Raw genomic sequence first — 20,180 nt, 5'->3', positions numbered from 1 at the left:
TTATTTTGACTTCTCTGATTTGTTAGTACTGCTCTGAACAGTAATGTCAAAAGCAGAATATGTGACATAAATCAAATTTACACCTGGAAAAAACATATTGACAGACAACACATTCTATAAGCTCTAAATATGCTTCTAGTTGTTTTAGGATAGCCGTCAGAGGTGGGTGGTTGCAGCAACATTTCTCACACTCCACGTCTCCCACGCATGAATGCTTCATGCGAGGCGAGCATCAGAGGCATGACAATAGCGAATCGCTAATTTCTTAGCAAACTTGCCTTTTAAATTGTAATTTGCGAAATGACATTATAATGTAGGCCTACACAATATGATTTGGGGTCAACAGCGACAGTGAACTTATTATTTTAGCTTGCAGCATCGTTGAATATATATATATATATATATATATATATATGTGTGTGTTTTTTGTCAAGACAGAAACATAACTAGATGAAAGTAAAATTGGTTGGCGTGACGACACTTCAAACCACAGTAGCCACGGCGGTGACAGAAAACAACGCGCATATGGAACGCAAACAAAAAAGGAAGTGATCTCAACATGGTTTTAATTTCCTGTTGTTAAATATTCGCACTGTAGTTTTATCGCCAAAAACGTATACGGCAATTTATAGTTTTTACTTAAAGGACGTAGTTACCCATTTGCTACTCTGCTTGCTGAAGATAGCAAGCTCGTTTTCTGTCATGTTTTGGAGCTTTTATCCACACTTCTGGGCGGCTCAATTTTTAAACGAGCTATACTAGCAAGGTAAGCTACCGACGTACCGTAACTAACGCTAGATAAGTTAGCTAGTTACTATGCTGTAAACCAGCTAGCTAGGTGACAAAGGGTAGGACAATAAATTCTAGTTAGCTAATTGCAATCTGGGTAAATGCATTGTTACGTCCAAAATCTCAGCGTTAGGCTAGCTAACAAGTGGCTGTTTTCGTGCAACTAGATAGCTAGTTAGCGTTGGTTAACGTTACATAGCTAGCTGTTGGCTACAACATGGCCATTTCACTGAATTTCAAGCTAGTTAATTTAGTTGTTGACATTTTAGCTACTATCACATTTGAACACCATATCTTCGTAGTGCTTTTTGTTATACGATATATTGTTTTGATGGACAAACGACAACTAAAACATCACATTAACCTATATTGCAAGTGACATCTCACTCTTTGTTTTGTGGGTCCTAGCTGTGTGTGTGAGTGCCGTGTCGTCGTTACATAATCTGATAAACTCTGATCATATATATAATCTTGTCTCTTGGCGGCAGCACTTGGAGCCAGTTGGTCCCGTTTTGACCCCTTTTACACAGACAGATTGTGAGTAGGGGGTGTGTCCCTGTCCCAGCTGGGCTGGATGAGTCAAGGCAGATTTACTTTTCATCTAAGCCTCTTACACACGCACAAACACACACGTTAGGTAGGCAGTGTTCAATACACAACCATATGAGACCTGCTTGACTCTTTCAAACCAATTTTTCCTATGCAGAGAGAGAGAGAGTGCAGAGAGCAATCAGTCAGATGTACCACATCAAACTGAGGTAAAATTCGTTTTATATAGTGCATTCGGAAAGTATTCAGACCCCTTGACTTTTTCCACATTTTGCTATGTTACAGCCTTATTCTAAAATGGATTAAATTGTTCCCCCCCCACTCAATCTACACACAATACACCATAATAACAAAGCAAAAACTGTTTTTTAGGAATTCATGCAAATTTATAAAAAATAAAAAACGGAAATATCACATTTACATAAGTATTCAGACCCTTTACTCAGTACTTTGTTGAAGCACCTTTGGCAACGATTACAGCCTCGAGACTTCTTGGGTATGACGCTACAAGCTTGGCACACCTGTATTTGAGGAGTTTCTCCCAATCTTCTCTGCAGATCCTCTCAAGCTCTGTCAAGGTTGGATGGGGAGCATCACTGCACAGCTATTTTCAAGTCTCTACAGAGATGTTTGATCGGGTTCAAGTCCGGGCTCTGGCTGGGCCACTCAAGGACATTCAGAGGCTTGTCCCGAAGCCACTCCTGCATTGTCTTGGCTGTGTGTTTAGGGTCATTGTCCTGTTGGAAGGTGAACCTTCGCCCCAGTCTGAGGTCAGGAGCGCTCTGGAGCAGGTTTTTTTTCAAGAATCTCTCTGTACTTTGCTCCGTTCATCTTTCCCTTGATCCTGACTAGTCTCCCAGTCCCTGCCGCTAAAAAACATCCCCACAGCATGATGCTGCTGCCACCACCATGCTTCACCGTAGGGATGGTGTCAGGTTTCCTCCAGACGTGGCACTTGGCATTCAGGCTAAAGATTTCAATCTTGGTTTCATCAGACCAGAGAATCTTGTTTCTCATGGTCAGAGAGTCTTTCGGTGTCTTTTGGCAAACTCCAAGCAGGCTGTCATGTGCCTTTTACTGAGGAGTGGCTTCCGTCTGGTCACTCTACCATAAGTGGTGGTGGTTCCAAACTTCTTCCATTTAAGAATGATGGAGGCCTCTGTGTTCTTAGGGACCTTCAATGCTGCAAAAAAAAAGTGGTACCCTAGATCTGTGCCTCAACACAATCCTGTCTCGGAGCTCTACGGACAATTCCTTCGACCTCATGGCTTAGTTTTTGCTCTGACATGCACTGTCAAATGTGGGAGCTTATATAAACAGGTGTGTGCCTTTCCAAATCATGTCCAATCAATTGAATTTACCACAGGTGGACTCCAATCAAGTTGTAGAAACATCTCAAGGATGATCAATGGAAACAGGGTGCACCTGAGCTCAATTCTGAGTCTCATAGCAAAGGGTCTGAATACTTATGTAAATAGGGTATTTCTGTTCTTTTATTTTTAATACATTTGCAAACATTTCTTTAAAACCTGTTTTCACTTTGTCATTATGGGGAATTGTTTGTAAATTGATGGGAACATTTTTTTTATATAAATATATTTTTATATATACAGTATATATATATATATATATATATATATATATATATATACTGCTCAAAAAAATAAAGGGAACACTTAAACAACACAATGTAACTCAAAGTCAATCACACTTCTGTGAAATCAAACTGTCCACTTAGGAAGCAACACTGATTGACAATACATTTCACATGCTTTTGTGCAAATGGTATAGACAACAGGTGGAAATTATAGGCAATTAGCAAGACACACCCAATAAAGGACTGGTTTTGCAGGTTGTGACCACAGACCACTTCTCAGTTCCTATGCTTCCTGGCTGATGTTTTGGTCACTTTTGAATGCTGGCGGTGCTTTCACTCTAGTGGTAGCATGAGACGGAGTCTACAACCCACACAAGTGGCTCAAGTAGTGCAGCTCATCCAGGATGGCACATCAATGCGAGCTGTGGCAAGAAGGTTTGCTGTGTCTGTCAGCGTAGTGTCCAGAGCATGGAGGCGCTACCAGGAGACAGGCCAGTACATCAGGAGACGTGGAGGAGGCCGTAGGAGGGCAACAACCCAGCAGCTGGACTGCTACCTCCGCCTTTGTGCAAGGAGGAGCAGGAGGAGCACTGCCAGAGCCCTGCAAAATGACCTCCAGCAGGCCACAAATGTGCATGTGTCTGCTCAAACGGTCAGAAACAGACTCCATGAGGGTGGTATGAGGGCCCGACGTCCACAGGTGGGGGTTGGGCTTACAGCCCAACACCGTGCAGGACGTTTGGCATTTGCCAGAGAACACCAAGATTGGCAAATTCGCCACTGGCGCCCTGTGCTCTTCACAGATGAAAGCAGGTTCACGCTGAGCACGTGACAGACGTGACAGAGTCTGGAGACGCCGTGGAGAATGTTCTGCTGCCTGCAACATCCTCCAGCATGACCGGTTTGGCGGTGGGTCAGTCATGGTGTGGGGTGGCATTTCTTTGGGGGGCCGCACAGCCCTCCATGTGCTCGCCAGAGGTAGCCTGACTGCCATTAGGTACCGAGATGAGATCCTCAGACCCCTTGTGAGACCATATGCTGGTGCGGTTGGCCCTGGGTTCCTCCTAATGCAAGACAATGCTAGACCTCATGTGGCTGGAGTGTGTCAGCAGTTCCTGCAAGAGGAAGGCATTGATGCTATGGACTGGGCCGCCCGTTCCCCAGACCTGAATCCAATTGAGCACATCTGGGACATCATGTCTCGCCCATCCACCAACGCCACGTTGCACCACAGACTGTCCAGGAGTTGGCGGATGCTTTAGTCCAGGTCTGGGAGGAGATCCCTCAGGAGACCATCCGCCACCTCATCAGGAGCATGCCCAGGCGTTGTAGGGAGGTCATACAGGCACGTGGAGGCCACACACACTACTGAGCCTCATTTTGACTTGTTTTAAGGACATTACATCAAAGTTGGATCAGCCTGTAGTGTGGTTTACCACTTTAATTTTGAGGGTGACTCCAAATCCAGACCTCCATGGGTTGATAAATTTGATTTCCATTGATAATTTTTGTGTGATTTTGTTGTCAGCACATTCAACTATGTAAAGAAAAAAGTATTTAATAAGATTATTTCATTCATTCAGATCTAGGATGTGTTATTTTAGTGTTCCCTTTATTTTTTTGAGCAGTGTATATATATTTAATCAAGTTTAGAATAAGGCTGTAACGTAACAAAACGGGAAGGGGTCTGAATACTTTCTGAATATACTGTATATTCTGAATCGGGGGAGGATGGACATAAATACACAACTTTTTGTATTTTATTAGAATTGTATTAGTATTTTTTCAGCTTTCAATCTTCAATAGCTCTTACACATCGTGCCATGACTATGAAAATGATATTTTGTGAATCGGGGGAGGATGGACAAATATCCACAGGTTTTTTATTTTATTTATTTTATTTTAGAATTTGTTTGGGGTGCTTTCAATCTTCAATAGCTTTTACACAAAGCGTGCCATGACTACAGAATGAGCCCCAAAACATGCTTTGATTTATTGATTTAGATTAGATAACTGAAATCTTAAAAATACATTTGTCATGCCTACTAAATGGAATTCAAGTAATTGAACCGACGTTGGTCAATTAGTTGTTTAATAATCGAGGGGGGGGGGGGGAAATAATTCTGGGTAATCGCTCAGCACTGACAGCCGCTCATCTCTGTAATGCACCGCCCCTATTACACTCTCCTTTCACGCAAAATTTCAGCAGGTGTAGTTCACTCCACCAAAAAATTATCAATAACAATAAACCTTAAAGGGATGGTCCAGCCTATTTAGGTTTAGGTAAAATATTATTGTCCTCATAGGCCAGTAGTGACACCTCCCATTGTCAGCTTGGAGAGATGCGTGTGCAGGCTGTTTTACGGACGTGACATCACGCATTGATACTGACCCAAATATGTTTGATTTCAGTATGGAGTGTGTTTTAGATATCCATGTAGAATTAATTAATTCATATAAGCTATTGAAGATTAAAAGCCACAAAAAAAAGCAGTGGATTTTTGTCCATCCTCCCCTCATTCCGAATATATTATTTTCATAGTCATGGCATGCTTTGTATAAGAGCTATTCACAATTCCTGACATTTGATCCTAGTAAAAATTCCCTGTCTTAGGTCAGTTAGGATCACCACTTTATTTTAAGAATGTGAAATGTCAGAATAATAGTAGCGAGAATGATGTATTTCAGCTTTTATTTCTTTCATCACATTCCCAGTGGGTCAGAAGTTTACATACACTCAATTTAGTATTTGGTAGCACTGCCTTTAAATTGTTTAACTTGGGTCAAACGTTTCGGGTAGCCTTCCACAATAAGTTGGGTGAATTCTGGCCAATTCCTCCTGACAGAGCTGGTGTAACTGAGTCAGGTTTGTAGGCCTCCTTGCTCGCACACGCTTTTTCAGTTCTGCCCACACATTTTCTATAGGATTGTGGTCAGGGCTTTGTGATGGCCGCTCCAATACCTTGACTTTGTTGTCCTTAAGCCATTTTGCCACAACTTTGGAAGTATGCTTGGGGTCATTGTCCATTTGGAAGATCCATTTGCGACCAAGCTTTAACTTCCTGACTGATGTCTTGAGATGTTGCTTCAATATATCCACATAATTTTCCTTCCTAATGATTCCATCTATTTTGTGAAGTGCACCAGTCCCTCCTGCAGCAAAGCACCCCCACAGCATGGGGCGGCGCACAATTGGCCCAGCGTCGTCCAGGGTAGGGGAGGGAATGGCCGGCAGGGATGTAGCTCAGTTGGTAGAGCATGGCGTTTGCAACGCCAGGGTTGTGGGTTCGATTCCCACGGGGGGCCAGTATGAAAAATTAAAAAATTATGTATGCGCTCACTAACTGTAAGTCGCTCTGGATAAGAGCGTCTACTAAAATGTAAAATGTAATGATGCTGCCACCCCCGGGCTTCACGGTTGGGATGGTGTTCTTCGGCTTGCAAGCCTTCCCCTTTTTCCTCCAAACATAAGGATGGTCATTATGGCCAAACAGTTCTATTTTTGTTTCATCAGACCAGAGGACATTTCTCCAAAAAGTATGATCTTTGTCCCCATATGCATTTGCAAACTGTAAACTGCCTTTTTTTATGGCGATTTTGGAGCTGCGTAGTCCCATGGTGTTTATACTTGCGTACTATTGTTTGTACAGATGACCGTTGTACCTTCAGGCGTTTGGAAATTGCTCCCAAGGATGAACCAGACTTGTGGAGGTCTACAATTTTTTGGCTGATTTCTTTTGATTTTCCCATGATGTCAAGCAAAGAGGCACTGAGTTTGAAGGTAGGCCTTGAAATACATCCACAGGTACACCTCCAATTGACTCAAATGATGTCAATTAGCCTATCAGAAGCTTCTAAAGCCATGACATCATTTTTTGGAATTTTCCAAGCTGTTTAAAGGCACAGTCAACTTTAGTGTATGTAAACTTCTGACCCACTGGAATTGTGATACAGTGAATTATAAGTGAAATAATCTGTCTGTAAACAATTGTTACAAAAATTACTTGTGTCATGCACAAAGTAGATGTCCTAACCGACTTGCCAAAACTATAGTTTGTTAACAAGAAATTTGTGGAGTGGTTGAAAAACTAGTTTTAATGGCTCCAACCTAAGTGTATGTAAACTTCTGAATTCAACTGTATGTAAGGCTTAATAGCTTACTTTGATGTTTAGGGTATTTATTTACATTTTAGTCATTTAGCAGACGCTCTTATCCAGAGCATACATTTTCATACTGGCCCCCCGTGGGAAACGAACCCACAACCCTGGCGTTGTAAGCGCCATGCTCTACCAACTGAGCTACATTTAGTGTAATTTTCTTGTTTAGCATTCATACTCAACCAACTGAAGTCAGTTTTTAGCTTTACTAGCCTATTTACCTTTTGTCATTTTAAAAACGAATGCTGTTCCTCAGTTTGAAAACAACCCAAGTCTTGTTTATGGCCCTATCCTTGTTGTATTTAAAGATCTAAAGGGACAGGATAGGTGTGGGCTCCACCTAGCCATTTAATGGGCCTGGACTGGAGTAAAATCTGCCTTATTTCCTCCATACGCCAGGCTCATACAGCAGAGCTCTCCTCTGAGCCCCTCTGTGTGTGTGTTCTCTCACTGCCGAGTTCACAGCCGAGTTATATAGCACGAAGCTCCCTGCTCCTTTGTTGTTGTCCATGAAGTGTTGCATGATGGGGGTTATTCAGAGTTATATGAAAGGCAGTTTTTTCCCCTGCACCCCCTCTAGTCCAAACAACACCAATGTCCCCTGCAGCTTTACAATTTAGAAATATGTTTCTGTCTCTCTCACGGCCTTATGAATGAATGTACAGCATTTCTACAAACCAGGTGAAAAGGTTTTTAAAACATATTTTCTTCATGACGATATGCCTGACCAAGGAGCTGGGCTGATCATCAAATCATCTTACATTTTAGTCATTTAGCAGACACTCTTATCCAGAGCGACTTACAGTTAGTGAGTGCATACATTATTTTGTTTTTCATACTGGCCCCCCGTGGGAATTGAACCCACAACCCTGGCGTTGCAAACGCCATGCTCTACCAACTGAGCTACATCCCTGCCGGCCATTCCCTCCCCTACCCTGGACGACGCAGGGCCAGTTATGCGCCGCCCCATGGGTCTCCCGAGCCTGGATTCGAGCCAGGATCTCTAGTGGCACAGCTAGCGCTGCGATGCAGTTCCTTAGACCACTGCACCACTCAGGAGGCTTGAATTCCAAACAATAACTCATTATTAGGTAATCAAGATTAGCAAATGCTGCAACTGAAATTGACATCTTATAGTGCCTTAGCATTGTTGAGTGCAGAAAAAGGCAGATACTCTAGGCTTGTTGACTGAGGCTGTAGATTCTGAATGGGGGACTTTACAACGCTATGAGTAGGAGCAGTTCACCAGTTTGATAAGGGCGATTCCAGCATTATGGACATTACAATTGCATGCAAAATCACAACTTTAATGTCTCACAGAATTAAAATATAGGCTAAATTAAACTTTTAATGTGTGTGTCTATGGTACCCCGTGGGGGGAGTGTATACCTCAAAAAGCAGACTGTTAAATAGTGGCATGTTGAAGAAATAAAGAAAATAAGAAGCGTTATGGATGGTACATGACATGAACAAGCTTTTTGGGGAGATTGAACATAAAAGCAAACGTCTGAGGTTGTAAGTCTCGGGTCAAAACAGTCATTTTGAAGGAAATGCTTGGCTGAACACAAAAACATTTATTTTTAATATTGTCATTTCCATTATTACTTTAGAGACCATTATGGATGTTACGGAGTCTGAAATAGACATTCAAATCTGAAAGATTTCTTGATAAAAATCTGCCACAACACATTTGTTAGCATTTGGAATGTTTAAAAAATGTCAGCAAAAGGCATAGTGCCTTAGGATTGCGTAATTACAGGTAACCTGAATAGTATACAAGGCCAGGCACCACACCCTGAAAGGTATTTTTTTTAATCTTTATATATATATATATATATCAAAATTAGCCCCTACCAGGTGAATGTAGACACAAAAATATTTTTCGGTATTGCAATTTTTCTGAAATATTGTAACCAAATATGCAAATGAGACCATATGCATGTGCCTATACTGCCAATCCACTTTTCTGGACACCGGATGAAGTCAGTATATTTTGAAGGGCTTTCATTTTAAACTATTCATAGATTATCTAAAATACAGTACTGTCATGTATGAGAAATGCATTTCAGCATATATTTTCCAAGATAATCTTACCTAGAACACAATTTTCGAGATATCAAAAATTGCTTCAGTAAAAGTCTAAAGGATACATCTTGGAACAAGCACACAAAATCTGGTGAATGCACAAGTCTCTGAAGCTACGATTTGATAAATCAATATTAATCACATTCACAACTGTTATCGACTGTTACGGATATCATCATGCTGAAAAAGGGTTTTGACAATGAAAAGAAAGGACCCATTTATTGACCATATAAAACCTTTATGAAAGTTAGCTTTACAGAGAAAGTTTAAATAATCCAATGTAAGGTGCATGTTTTACAAAACTTTTTCTAAAAAACTTTATGGATTATACATTGCCTGTCCCAGTCAGCCCCCTACATTTACAAGACTGTAGAACATGCAAACAAAACAAGGCACTCAATTTGCTCTGTATTGCTTCATTAACATCTCATATTCCTCACTAACACTGGGGGAAGGTGTGAGTGGAAAAACAAGCAGTTTCTAAAAGCAATGAAATATGATTGACTGAAAGCCTTATTTGAGATTTGGCCTCCTACACTGTAATATAAAAAAATCATGCAATTCCTGCTTTAACTGGTAAAATAATGTCTGAACTCCAACATTTGGAAATTATTAACTTTATTTTTACATGCTCAGGTTGACTTTAGCATTGAATCACTGCCTTTTGGTGACACTGCATGTCTGGTCTGTCATCCCCTTTCTCTCTCTCTCTGTAGCGGGGAGCATGGACAGCTCCGTGACCCTGTGGCAGTTCCTTCTCCAGCTCCTATTGGACCCCACCAATGATCAGCTGATCTGCTGGACCAATGAGGAGGGCGAGTTCAAGCTGCTGCAGGCGGAGGAGGTAGCCAAGCTGTGGGGCACCAGGAAGAACAAACCCAGCATGAACTATGACAAGCTCAGCAGAGCCCTGAGATACTACTACGACAAGGTACACACACATGCATGCATAGACCCCTATAAAACCTGTAGTATTTTTTGCCCAATTCCATTTAGTTTTTTCCCCAAATTCTGTTTTCTCCGTTTTTGTTTTTCAGGGTTTCTGATTTGTCCAAGATTTCTTCAGGTTTTCGCTCTCAAAATCAGTTTTTAGTAGAAAAAAGAAAATAGGATGTTCTAAGTCCACAACAATGCTTAAACAACATCAGCAGACCACTTTTGAGGTCTGGGAAAAATCTAAGACGTTTTCATTTTTTAAATTTGTATAGATACCCTTTAATTCAAGTGCACACCAGCAAATGCACACCGTGTGGCTCAGTTGGTAGAGCATGGTGCTTGCAACGCCAGGGTTGTGGGTTCGATTCCCACAGGGGACCAGTATGAAAATGTATGCACTCATTACTGTAAGTCGCTCTGGATAAGAGCGTCTGCTAAATGACAAAAATGTAAATGTAAGAGACTTGTTTGGCTAGCGCTGTTTATGTAGTGCACATGTGATTGCAGAGTTTGCTAAACAAATACCCACTGGAATGGTGAAAATAATCATGATATAATTCTGCCAGGTAGGCATAGGCTACTTTGTAGTTAACATTTAATTGAGAAGGTTTTTTGGAAAGCCTTCCCATCTATCAGAATACACGAAGTGGGAGACAAACGTGCACCAAGACGGGCATTCCCGCGTTACCTCTTCAGAGAGTTGAAGGAAAGTAACAATCACTGATGAATTTTGTTCATGTCCTATGATAATCTTGGGCAAGTTAATACATTTTGAAATAAGTTCAATACATTTTTTTTACATTGTTGAATTCCATTTTGTCTGGATTCCGTGATCCCATCCAGTTCTCCGCATCACAGATTTTATAGGGCCCTACACACACACACACATACACACACACACACACACACACACAGCATGAATTACAACAAACTCAGCAGAATACTAATACTATGACAAGGTACACACACACACACTCCCACACAACGCATTAACTTTGACAAGGAGCCCCTTGATGAGACTTGTTGAAAATGAGTGCAGGGTTTAGTTTAATGCTGGGCTGGGTAGAGCTATGGCCAGGGAAGTTTCTGTTATGCCCTCCTGTGATGTCACCACACCACCCAGTCTCTCAAGAGTACTGCTGGGTTCATGTGTTGCTGTGTGTCTTGTCCACTCTGCCTGTGGTTTAGCCTAAAGACAGCCTGCCTCTGTCAGTGGGTGGGGTGGTGAGCTGTGTTTAGTTTGGGACAGACAGGAAGAATGGAACAGTCCCACGCAGTGGTTACTCTGTGGGCTGTTTTTGGAAGAGGGAGAGGGGGGAGGAGAGGGGGGAGAGAGTAGAGTGTCTGTCTTGTGTACATCTTTTTCCACATAGCGTAACATTTCTCGCTCTCCCCTACTCTCTTCTAGAACATAATTAAGAAGGTGAACGGGCAGAAGTTTGTGTACCGTTTCGTCTCCTACCCAGACATCCTGAAAGGGGATGCCTCTGCTCGGCTGGAGGGGGAGGGGGGTGCAGGGGGTAGCCTGCCGCTGTCCGAGAGGGGGGACAACACCTCCCAAGATGGTGAATGTGGGGACAGGGGTGAAGGTATGACAGCAACACAGGGGTCCAGTACTAAGCCGTCCAGCCGTAATGACTACATCCACTCTGGCCTGTACACCTCCTTCACCCTCACGTCGCTGCAAAATGGACGCCAGCTCTTCAAGTCCATCAAGATGGAGAACCCTGCAGACAAGATGGCCGACAGGAAGTCCAATACCCAGGCTCAAGACCCGCCCTCCCAGCAGCCAATGCTGTCGCCGTCAGTTATCAAGTTTGGGACCACCCCTCCCAAGAGAAGCCCTCCCCCTCCTCTGGTTACCATAGAAACACCTAATCCGCCATTGTGCTCTCTCCAAGTCCCGCCTCCCATGGGTGATGTCGTGATGACACACTCCGTCCTCCTGCCTCAGGCTGTGTGTGCGTTTGAGCAAGCCAAGCCCATGGAATCCTCGAGTCCTAGAATCCTGAATAGTTTCAGCCTATCAGAGTTGCCCTCTCGGAGCCCCTCCCCCACTATGGTGCCTGATTCCACCCAGGAGCTTGTGATTGACAGCGACATCGAGTCCATCTCCTCCCAGCCCACAGAGACGCAGATACAGGGGGTAAGGAAAACACACACACACACACACAACCTACTGCGACATGGAGACCATCTCCTTACAGTCCACAGAGATGCAGATTACTCAACATGAAGATGGATTTAGCATTCCTGTTTTTGCTTTCTGTGATTCAACTGCTTTCCCCTCCCCATCTCTCAGGTGCAGAGTTCTGGCCAAGTGTCAGGTGGTGAGGCGTGTGTAGAGAACAGGGACAAGGGAGGGAATAGGGAGATGAGTTTGTCTCCGTTGTGTGTAAGTGCCCATATCACAGGGGGCAAGGCCCGCAAGCCTCCTAAAGTCCTGGAGCTGTCCACTCCTACACTGGTGGTCACCACCTCTGACCTCTCACCTATGAACCTCTACAGCCCCTCCCTACCTACCGCCTCTCTCACACCAGCACTGCTACAGGTGAGACACACACACATTCATTTTTACGCAATCTTATACACTCCACACTCACTCAGAATTATTGTTTGAGATGTGTTCTTGATTAGGAGAAGAGACATTTACAATTCGGGACAAGGCTAAGTGAAATGTAAACACAGTTCATTGCTAATTTTCCCCCAGCAGATGGCAGCAGTGTTGTAGTTTTATTGAACACCCATTCTCCCAGTCTGAACAGAGTTACCATGACAATTACTATTTTCATTCATTTGGCCTGTCAATGGGATGTTGACTGTTTGACCACATGACCATGTGTTCCTGTTGTGATTGTAAGATTAGATCGACCTGACAATGGTCTCATTATTCTCTCAGATTCTCCCTCTATAGTTTAACATCTGTGTTACTTTGGTCATGAGACAGCACTGTTTGAGCCAGCCCCAGGCCAGCTTCTCCTCTGGGTTGACTTTGCCTTGGCCTGCTGGGAAACCATCAAAGCCTCCATTATGGATACAGAAGAGCACATATTTTTTCTTCTGGTCTTTATCAAGTCTGCACGAATACTTGCACTTAAAGCTGTAATTCCAGTTTTGAGAACAATTTTGTGCCATAATTTGAGATATTCCCAAATGACTATTTATGTGTCCAAATCTGTTGCTGACTAGCTCCTTGTGTGTTTTGTGTGTGTATTTACAGACACCCACTCTGTTGCTGACCCCCAGTCCCCTTCTATCTAACATCCACTTCTGGAGCACGCTCAGCCCGGTGGCTCCCCTCAGCCCTGCCACCCGGCGCCAGCAGGGAGCACACACCCTGTTCCAGGTCAGAACACACCCCCTCTCTCATCACTCTATCCCACTCATCCATGTCTCAGGGAACCCTTCAATCTCCACTGCACTTCACTGTCTTTCTCTTATTCCTCTTTCTGTCCTTGTCCTCTCTGTCAGTTCCTGCTCTAGCCTGTTCTGTGTTTCAGTGGGTATTTCTCAATATACATACTACTGTGCTCCGAGCATGGAACGGTAATCGGCGTACGAGTCCAAATCAAAGTATACGAAAGGAGCACGGATGGCTGTTCTCATATGCATACTTTGTTTGTACACATTTCTAAGTATTAATCGATTCAAGCTTCAATTGAAATATTCCCAGGATTGTTGGCGTAATAAGACGAGCCAAGTAAAAAACGACTCAATATTTCTTGAAAACAATGGCGGCGGGTTTTGAGCTGAAGTGAGAGAAAATTAACTCCGACTTCGGAATGAAAAGTTGCCCAATCACATCTCATGTTGCCTTGATACATTAAAAATGAATACGTACTGTGTTAATTTTGGCATGTTTAACTGCCTAGAATATCCACTGTAGTGTGCGTAGACCGCAGGCTAACTGACAGAATTGGTAGTTAACGTTGGCTATCTACATTACCTTTCATTACAACATTCGTTTTAGGTCGTTTTTTACATGTAAAACTAGCTGGCTGGCTAGATTAATACGTTTCACAAATAGCTGGCTGATAATTATGAAGTTACATGCTTGCATTTGCTTTATGTAGTTATCTTGTTTCGTCTGTATTGGTGAAAGGTAATGCAGTAGCAGGGGAGTGCGCAGTGCTTCTCAAAATGTTAATTTTTATGCATTCTCCTCACTCGAGAACGTCCTCGGAGAACGAAGGAGGAGCATGAGTGTAGAGCACGGTAGTATGCATATTGAGAAACACCCTGTGTTTCTACTCCATACTGCGTCTTCTGTTTCTGTCCTCTATTCTATGGACCCAAATTCTGCTCTTTATTTGAAGCGGTACTGTGTTCTCATGTGTTCTCTTATGTGTTCTCTTCCAGTTCCCCTCGGTGCTCACCCCTCATTTCCATATACCCACACACAGCCTGGATGGGACCAACACCCCCGGACCCCTCACCCCAGACCCTCATAAGACATAAGAGACCTTACCCTTGGAACCTGTGGAGCCCCCAGACACTCAGATGCCCTACTTCTGCTCCCCCCGCACCCCCCAAACAGACACAATACATGGGGGGGGGGGACAACTCCCCTAAAGAGGGCTTAGCCAGACTTTTTAGAATTGCCATGGTAACGGGTGCTGCAAAGTTCACGGATTGGATGCTGAGCAGTCATAAAATGAGCATCTCTACCTGGAACAGCCAATTGTGTCTCCACTCTGAGACCAATGGGATTACAGATTTTTTTTTAAATTTAATATGTGAACCTTCATCTTATTTCCTTGTTCTATTCTGTTTGATGCTGTGTTGTCAATTCCAACTAAGTTTTTAGATGTTTTTATGGATCATTTTCCTGTTATTTGTTGTATGTTTTAAACCAGGGGTCTCCAACAGGTCGATCACTAGCTACCAGTAGCTCGCAGACCACATATGAGTAGCTCGCCAAACAATTCTGAAAGTACATGCATTGACATTATCCCACCCCTGGTTAGCCACTATTGGCTTAAAAAGCCAAACCCAACACAATATCTGCCAATTAATTTCCAGCAATATTGCTCCTTTTCTGTCTGTGTGGTACGGGCGTTTGTCTATTACTCCGTGTGTAGCCAGTAGTGATGGGTCCTCAGTGCAGGAACAATATAATGAGGAGAGAGCGTCATTAAGTCTTACTTTTTTGGGGGGGCAGGGCATCTAATAATATAGTCAAAAAAAATAAATGGAACTCACATTTCACAATCTGATAAGCAACGTTTTAGGATTTAAATGATGGTTTTAGGTCAATTTCTAAGCATTACTGAGCGAAGAGTCGTTTGGGAGCTAAATTAACGGCTATTTCAGGTGAACGGCGCCAAATGATCCGGCTCACAGAAAAGACTCGGAATGTCCATCACTAGTAGGCAGTTGATGTGATAACCGTCTTGTGGGTTGACAGAAATACTTTCCCCAAAACCTTCTCAGTTAAATGTTAACTGCAAAATAGGCTTATCTGGCAGAAGTATATCATGAGTAAGTATAGCATTTGTATCTATTATTTGTTATTTGCAAAGGTTGCTATGAAATGAGCAGCAGCACTACAGAACCCTCGCTAGACTGGCACATTAGCCGGCACACTAGATGCGCAATTAAAGGGCCAGATGCGCAATTAAAAAAGGGGAATTACACTCAAATCTAAATTCTTCCAGACCTAAAACAAATTGTCTTCTGCTGTGATTTAAGCGTTGCATGGATTCAGAACATCCTATTTCGTTGTTTCTCTATGAACAAGTGTAATTTTGAGTGACAAACAAAATAATCTAAAACCAGGAAAAATGTAACTGAGAAAACTGAATTTGGGAAAATATGAAACCGAATTTGGGGAAAATGTTTTGGTTTTATAGGGGCCCTAGAGTTTTTTATTTAACATTATTTTACCAGGTATATTGACAGAAAACAGTACTCTTGTACACTAAAGATCTGCAGAAGAGTTGCAGGAAAAAAATGATTAGCTCTCATGCAACAAAATAAAGTTGGAGACCCCCTCAGATGGGAAATGCTTCAACTGACCTCTCCGCTTGCCAACACCAACTCTACCCTTACCATAACCCTCATCTGAAAGTTTACCCTCACGTAAACTGACAGAGAAAATGACAGAGAAAATAGTGATCTGAACTTCATGCTAGTATATATGAAGCAGTGTGAGGTCTGTCAGAAACATGTCCCTGCTCTCTGAAGTGTGTAACTGTTTCCATAATAGATTAATTCCTTACTGTAATACCCTCAGACCAGTAGGGAGGCCACATCAGAACAGAACCAAACCACCTCACACCCACCATTTATACTAGAGACAAACAGGCATATGTGACCTATGGGTTTGTAATGCTTGAATTTGTGTGAAAAAGCCCCTATCCCTCTGTGGGTCAATTTATGAGAAGCCATAACCCTTACCTTTACCCCAACCTTAAACCTAGCCTTAACCATATTCCAAACCCTAACCTACAAACTAAATCTAAACAAACCTGTGGCCTCAGGTAGGACAATGGACCGATTTATTATCACCTCCTTTGACAAATAGCCACTAACCTTGTGGAGATTGAGCAAATAAGGATCCTCACCCTAAACTAACCCTAAGGCTGTGCACTTCTGTTGATGTAAAGCCATAAGGAAAACATTAAATGTGTGAAGGAAAATCACATCTTGACTCCGAAGATAGAATTGATAAGTGAGGAGTACTTTCGCTGGCGCTAGTGTTGGATGGCAGGTTGTCCCTCTAACCTGCAGCGTTGCTCCATAAGACTCAGTCATGCTAATGTGGTGCCTTAACCCCAAGCCCAAGCCAAACATGAAGAGGAGGAACAACTATCCCTCCTCTCTCCACCGTATCCTACTCCCCTCTGCCCTGGTCTCCAGTGCCTATACGCTCTCCCTGGGAGGCAACTTCAACAGAGCACTAACCGTATTTGGTTTATAAAGTGAATTGAATACATAATGTAAGTATTATAGATTTCTACCGGTCCTTTACTCGTCTGTCTTATGTCTTTCCTCTCCCAGGTGTGGGTAAAATGACCCTTGCCTTGACATGGCCAGTGAATAGCCTGGGTGGTGCCAGTGTTTCTGCTTTGCAAACATGTCACCTTGCTAATACTGTTTGGGAATGGCAATGATGTGGCACAGTTGAAGGCAGAAGCAGGCTACTGTCAGAATACCCATACAGGGTGTTCACAAAGCCTGTCACAATAATGTTTTGTTACTTATTCTCATGACATTGTAATGTGACTTAACATTTACATTTTGGTTTGTATGATTCATGTTAGTCATTTAGCAGACGCTCTTATCCAGAGCGATTTACAGTTAGTGCATACATTTTTTTTTTTTTTTCATACTGGCCCCCCCGTGGGAATCGAACCCACAACCCTGGCGTTGCAAGCGCCATGCTCTACCAACAGATTTGCTTAGGTATTATGATTTGAATGACAGTCATCCTAAGTATGGAATATCTTCACCCACATTTGCAAGTCCTGTGAATGAGGAACATCATTAAGTTTTAATGTACCACAAATCATTTCTAGGGAGATTCTGCTAATCTCAATTTTTCACAAGAACTAAAACATGTACAGTACACATGTGTATGATTTATCAGTACACCATCAAAACTGTCTTAATCCCTCTCTTTGTGTCTATTTTATATGCTTATGAGGTGTCATACAATCATATGACAGAGAAAATAGTGATGTGAACTTCAGCTGACATGTATTTTCAATTAATTCCATCTACTCCTCCCCTATCACCCATCACCCTAACATTCTGAATTGTAATCTGTGTTTTTGTTACATGGCCAGATGCGAGGCTCCATGCTGTTCTGTAGTCTGTTTTTAATGCTGATGTCTGTGGATTTTACACAGATTTCTATACTCAGTGTTGGAAAGTGATGATGGCATTGACTATTTGAGCATCGAAGCCTTAAGGAGTGAAACTTAAATCCATGTCTTTGTTAAGTATTTTGATATTGTTAATATTGTCTATGTAGTTGTGTGTGTCTTAATGTTGGCACTTAGAACAATGGGGTGCCTGTAGTATCGGATTTTACAGCATCACTTTTCTGTTTTAAATTTGACTTTTTCCCAGTGTTCTTTGAAAAAGCTATATTGACCTAATTATAGCTGTAAATTAATATTCTGTACATTTCTATTTCTCAATCAACAGCAAATCTATGCACAAAGTACTTTATAATGCAAATCTAAGGTTTGAATCTTAAATGTTTATGTTCTAAGGAAGTGTGTCTAAAATGCATGACTTTAAATGAAGCAGAGTCCCTTTGTTTAGTTTGGCCTTATAACAGATGTGTATTTTCTCTTAACTAAAGAGTTAGATTTATTAACTTGATACAGTAGTCAGAAAGAGTTTTTTTTAAATATACAGTGGGGGAAAAAAGTTTTTAGTCAGCCACCAATTGTGCAAGTTCTCCCACTTAAAAGGATGAGAGAGGCCTGTAATTTTCATCATAGGTACACGTCAACTATGACAGACAAATTGAGAATTTTTTTCTCCAGAATATCACATTGTAGGATTTTTAATGAATTTATTTGCAAATTATGGTGGAAAATAAGTATTTGGCCACCTACAAACAAGCAAGATTTCTGGCTCTCACAGACCTGTAACTTCTTCTTTAAGAGGCTCCTCTGTCCTCCACTCGTTACCTGTATTAATGGCACGTGTTTGAACTTGTTATCAGTATAAAAGACACCTGTCCACAACCTCAAACAGTCACACTCCAAACTCCACTATGGCCAAGACCAAAGAGCTGTCAAAGGACACCAGAAACAAAATTGTAGACCTGCACCAGGCTGGGAAGACTGAATCTGCAATAGGTAAGCAGCTTGGTTTGAATAAATCAACTGTGGGAGCAATTATTAGGAAATGGAAGACATACAAGACCACTGATAATCTCCCTCGATCTGGGGCTCCACGCAAGATCTCACCCCGTAGGGTCAAAATGATCACAAGAACGGTGAGCAACAATCCCAGAACCACACGGGGGGACCTAGTGAATGACCTGCAGAGAGCTGGGACCAAAGTAACAAAGCCTACCATCAGTAACACACTACGCCGCTAGGGACTCAAATCCTGCAGTTCCAGACGTGTCCCCCTGCTTAAGCCAGTACATGTCCTGGCCCGTCTGAAGTTTGCTAGAGTGCATTTGGATGATCCAGAAGAGGATTGGGAGAATGTCATATGGTCAGATGAAACCAAAATAGAACTTTTTGGTAAAAACTCAACTCGTCGTGTTTGGAGGACAAAGAATGCTGAGTTGCATCCAAATAAATTATTTTTTTTTTCTCCAGAAAATCACATTGTAGGATTTTTAATGAATTTATTTGCAAATTATGGTGGAAAATAAGTATTTGGTCAATAACAAAAGTTTCTCATTACTTTGTTATATACCCTTTGTTGGCAATGACACAGGTCAAACGTTTTCTGTAAGTCTTCACAAGGTTTTCACACACTGTTGCTGCTATTTTGGCCCATTCCTCCATGCAGATCTCCTCTAGAGCAGTGATGTTTTGGGGCTGTCGCTGGGCAACACGGACTTTCAACTCCCTCCAAAGATTTTCTATGGGGTTGAGATCTGGAGACTGGCTAGGCCACTCCAGGACCTTAAAATGCTTCTTACGAAGCCACTCCTTCGTTGCCCGGGCGGTGTGTTTGGGATCATTGTCATGCTGAAAGACCCAGCCACGTTTCATCTTCAATGCCCTTGCTGATGGAAGGAGGTTTTCACTCAAAATCTCACGATACATGGCCCCATTCATTCTTTCCTTTACACGGATCAGTCGTCCTGGTCCCTTTGCAGAAAAACAGCCCCAAAGCATGACGTTTCCACCCCCATGCTTCACAGTAGGTATGGTGTTCTTTGGATGTAACTCAGAACTCTTTGTCCTCCAAACACGACGAGTTGAGTTTTTACCAAAAAGTTCTATTTTGGTTTCATCTGACCATATGACATTCTCCCAATCCTCTTCTGGATCATCCAAATGCACTCTAGCAAACTTCAGATGGGCCTGGACATGTACTGGCTTAAGCAGGGGGACACGTCTGGAACTGCAGGATTTGAGTC

At 42.4% G+C, this 20,180-nt stretch overlaps 1 protein-coding gene across 1 annotated transcript; it reads left to right on the top strand.

Annotated features, from left to right (window-relative positions):
* Positions 1 to 518: 518 nt before the first annotated feature.
* Positions 519 to 16,758, top strand: LOC121577673 (ETS domain-containing protein Elk-4). Its single transcript, XM_041891444.2, has 6 exons — positions 519 to 766; positions 9,895 to 10,109; positions 11,523 to 12,260; positions 12,417 to 12,665; positions 13,335 to 13,460; positions 14,474 to 16,758. Exons 2-6 carry the CDS (start codon positions 9,903 to 9,905, stop codon positions 14,570 to 14,572), a joined length of 1,419 nt encoding a protein of 472 aa, XP_041747378.1. The 5' UTR covers positions 519 to 766; positions 9,895 to 9,902; the 3' UTR covers positions 14,573 to 16,758.
* Positions 16,759 to 20,180: the final 3,422 nt, after the last annotated feature.

Source organism: Coregonus clupeaformis, chromosome 12 (genome assembly GCF_020615455.1).
Source record: "Coregonus clupeaformis isolate EN_2021a chromosome 12, ASM2061545v1, whole genome shotgun sequence".
NCBI lineage: Eukaryota > Metazoa > Chordata > Actinopteri > Salmoniformes > Salmonidae > Coregonus > Coregonus clupeaformis.
Note: the sequence above shows the minus strand (reverse complement) of the source record. Positions and strands in the feature narration are given on the sequence as shown.

Excerpts from the sequence above, each read along its gene's own strand:
- LOC121577673 (XM_041891444.2), top strand. The coding sequence starts at position 9,903 with ATGGACAGCTCCGTGACCCTGTGGCAGTTCCTTCTCCAGCTCCTATTG. Across the intron at positions 10,110-11,522 it reads TGAGATACTACTACGACAAG|AACATAATTAAGAAGGTGAA; the intron begins GTACACACACAT and ends ACTCTCTTCTAG. Across the intron at positions 13,461-14,473 it reads GAGCACACACCCTGTTCCAG|TTCCCCTCGGTGCTCACCCC; the intron begins GTCAGAACACAC and ends GTTCTCTTCCAG.